The following is a 3931-nucleotide window of genomic DNA, read 5'->3' on the forward strand; positions in this document are numbered from 1 at the left end:
GCTGATTATGCCGTATCATCCCACGTCTATGACTTCTCAGTCAAAATTCACGATGCGGATTGTCAATGCCCCACTCCCGGCCAAGTTGAAGATGCCCCCCACTTTGAAATTTTATGATGGTACGTCCGATCCGGACTACCACATGTTCGCATTTGCCGGAGCAGCTAAGGTCGAACAATGGCCCATGCCGGCCTGGTGTCACATGTTCGCTCAAACTCTCACCGGGTCAGCTAGAGTATGGTTCGATGGGTTTCCAGAAGGGTCGATTGATCATTTTGAAGATTTCCGGCGTATATTCTTGCAAAACTTCTGCCAGCAGCGTCGTTGCAAGAAAGACATCACTGAGGTACACCACATAAGCGCCGCGACGGAGAGTCCGTAGAAGATTTTATAGATCGCTTCAACCGAGAGAGCATGCAGATAAGCGGAGCAGTCGACCAGCTCCGGGTCTCCGGATTTTGTCACGGGGTACGGAACAATCAGTTGGTGGAAAAGCTCCACAAAGATCTCCCAAAAACCATGGAGATACTCATGGAGCGTGCTCGAGCTTTTGTCCGAGAGAAGAGTGCCTGTGGTCAGCCGAACGAAACAACCGCTAGAAATTCCAAAGCTCGAACCACGTCATGGAGACGGAACGCATCGCCACCAAAAGATAGAAACAACAATTGGAACATAAATCGCGGTCCGTATCAAAAATCCGGTCGAAGCAGCTTCCGGACTGGAAATGTGCGATTCAACACTTTCTCTGAACTAACAAAATCATCGAGCGAAATCCTCAGTACGGAAACTACTCGGTTTCCTACACCATCAAAACAGCGACCCACTTCGGATAAGCACTCCAAGAAGTATTGCGAGTATCACCGAGACAAGGGGCATACGACTGATGAATGTTGGGCACTAAAACAAGAGATTGAAAAGGCCGTACGGTCCGGTAAACTTTCTCATCTTGTAAAAGAGGTAAAGGATGGGAAGAAGCCCGCGATAGCAAACGATAACCCGAACACCGAGGCCGGGATCAATATGATCTGGTCTGCCGAGCCAAGAGGGGTAAAACGGTCTAACCAGCATAGGGCAGCATGGATGCACCAGCCCATATACTTCCCTCCGATTGATCCGGAAGATGCTCGAGACGGACCAATCACGATATCAGCTGTAGTCGCAGGACACTTGGTCCGGCGGATCTATGTGGATGGAGGAAGTGCCTTCGAGATAATGTATTTACAATGCTTCCAACAGCTGAATCCCCAAACAAAAAAGAAGTTGGTCTAAGTGTCTACTCCTCTGATAAGTTTTTCGGGAGAGGTGGTTCGTCCGATAGGACAGATTACTCTTCCGACCACATTCAAAGATGGTGACAAGAGCAGAACCGTACCGTTAACCTTTTTGGTCGTTCGAACCCGCTCCTCGCACAACATAATACTTGGGCGACCCGGGTTACGAGCCCTCGGAGCAATCACCTCTACTATACACGGCGCCATTAAATTCCCCACCGAAGCAGGTGTCGCCACTATACTTTCAGAATCAAAATCATTCGTAGCTGAGGTAAGACACGCAGCAGAGACGAGCTCCAAAAAAATCTGAAGTACCCATGGAGCTTTGGGCAATCAACCCAGAGTATCCCGAGCAACAAGTGGCCATTGGTGCACAGCTCCCGAAACGAACAAAGAAACTCTTGTGGGAATTACTGAGTAACTCAATCGATGTTTTCGCCTGGAAGCACTCCAACATGCAGGGAGTCCCCAGATCCATGGCACAACACCACCTGAACGTAAAAGAGTCAATAAAGCCGATAGCACAGAGAAAAAGGCATATGGCACCGGACCGAGCCAAGGCAATCGCAAAAGATGTAAAGAGCCTCCTGGACGCCGGGATCATTCGGGAAGTCCGGTATCAAACATGGGTGTCGAATCCAGTCATGGTGCGAAAAAAGGATAATTCATGGCGAATGTGCATCGACTTCACCGATCTAAATGATGCATGCCCCAAAGATTGTTTTCCATTACCAGAAATTGATAAGAAGATCGATTCCGTCGCCACGTTTAGGTTGAAATGTTTCTTAGATGCTTACAAGGGGTACCACCAGATTCAGATGGCGGTTGAAGACGAAGACAAGACAGCGTTCGTCACCAATGAAGGAGTTTATTGCTTCACTAAGATGCCATTCGGATTAAAAAACGCCGGAGCTACATACCAGCGTCTAATGAACAAAGCCTTCAAAGACCAGATCGAACGGAACTTAGAAGTGTACGTCGATGATATAGTGGTCAAAAGTCATGATGAAGCTACCATGTTGAAAGACATACTCGAAACCTTCACCCGGCTCCGAAACATCAACATGAAGCTAAATCCCAAAAAGTGTACATTCGGAGTAGAGGAAGGAAAGTTCTTGGGGGTCATGGTCGGATCAAGAGGTTTACGAGCCAACCCAGACAAGATCGATGATGTTCTTACAAAGAAAGCTCCGACGTCGGTTAAAGAAAATCAGTCCTTAAATGGACGATTAGCCGCTATCCATCGGTTCCTATCAAAAGCAGCAGACAGATCTCTCCCGTTCATGGATGTGCTCAGAAAAAGCTTTAGATCGGAGTTCAAATGGACCGAAGAAGCCGCACGAGCTTTTGAAGAGCTTAAAACCTGCCTCGGCACTCTACCAACGCTCACTGTACCAGAAAAAGACGAAGTATTGACGGTCTACCTAGCTGCGTCGTATGGAGCCATCAGTGCAGTACTTGTCGCTCATCGAACCGGGACACAAATCCCCATTTATTATGTGAGCCGAACATTAAAAGATTATGAAACGAGGTACTCAAGCCTGGAAAAACTAGCCCTAGCACTGGTTCATGCTTCCAGAAGACTTCGTCGATATTTTCAGGCCCACCCAATTGAGGTGCGGACGGATCAAAGAATCCAGCATGTTCTCCGGCGACCCGACGTTTCAGGTCGTATGGCAAAATGGGCAATCGAGCTTGGTGCATTCAATATTACTTTCAGAACCAAGGGACCCTTGAAAGGGCAAGTGATAGCTGATTTCCTAGTAGAAATGCCGGAAGAAAAAGTAGTCGAAGAAACCGAGAAAGCTCCAAACAAGCCATGGACCCTATACACAGACGGAGCTTCGAGTTCCGAAGGGTCAGGGGCAGGTTTAATTCTCACCGATCCAGATGGCATGGATATGACGTACCCGCTCTGTTTAGAATTCAAGAGCTCCAATAACGAAGCCGAATACGAGGCCTTGTTAGCAGGGCTACATCTGGCGGTCAAAGTCGGAGCAAAAAATGTCGTAGCTCCTGTAGACTCATTACTCGTGGCAAATCAGGTGAACGGGGATTATGAAGCAAGGGAAGCCAACATGATCGAATATCTCGAACAAGTAAAACAAGTTATGGCATCATTCGAATCATGCAAAGTTGAACACGTCCCCCGAAGCAAGAACAAAAAGGCCGACGCGTTAAGCAAACTGGCGTCCGTATCATTCAGTCACCTGGCCAAAGAGGTAAGGGTAGAAGTGTTAATCGCACCCTCGATCGCTGCCCCCCATGTTATGCAAGTAGAAGCTCCGACCCAGACATGGATGACGCCTATCATCAACTATCTAGTGCACGATGTCTTACCGATCGATAAAGCAGAAACGAGAAAGATTAAAATCAACTCCCTATAGTACCAGATGCAGGAAGGAGGTTTGTATCGAAAGACTTTTCTCGAACCACTGCTGAAATGTCTTGACCCGGAGCAAGCTAGTTACATGGGAAATACATTATGGCATCTGCGGCATCCACATCGGACCAAAAATGATTGTAACCAAGGTCAAAAATGCAGGGTATTACTTGCCCGGGATGCATGAGAGTGCAGTCAAGGAGCTTCAGCAATGTGACGAGTGTCAAAGGCACGCACCGATAAGCCTTCGGGCTAAGAATGAAATGATTCCGGTAAC

General features: G+C 47.7%; 1 protein-coding gene across 1 annotated transcript; it reads left to right on the plus strand.

The window, feature by feature from the left end:
- Positions 1-414: 414 nt before the first annotated feature.
- LOC110895849 lies at positions 415-1269 on the plus strand. Its single transcript, XM_022143214.1, has one exon. It carries the CDS (start codon positions 415-417, stop codon positions 1267-1269), a length of 855 nt encoding a protein of 284 aa, XP_021998906.1.
- Positions 1270-3931: the final 2662 nt, after the last annotated feature.

The sequence above is a fragment of the Helianthus annuus genome, chromosome 2, assembly GCF_002127325.2.
Source record: "Helianthus annuus cultivar XRQ/B chromosome 2, HanXRQr2.0-SUNRISE, whole genome shotgun sequence".
In the NCBI taxonomy this organism is placed as follows: Eukaryota; Viridiplantae; Streptophyta; class Magnoliopsida; order Asterales; family Asteraceae; genus Helianthus; species Helianthus annuus.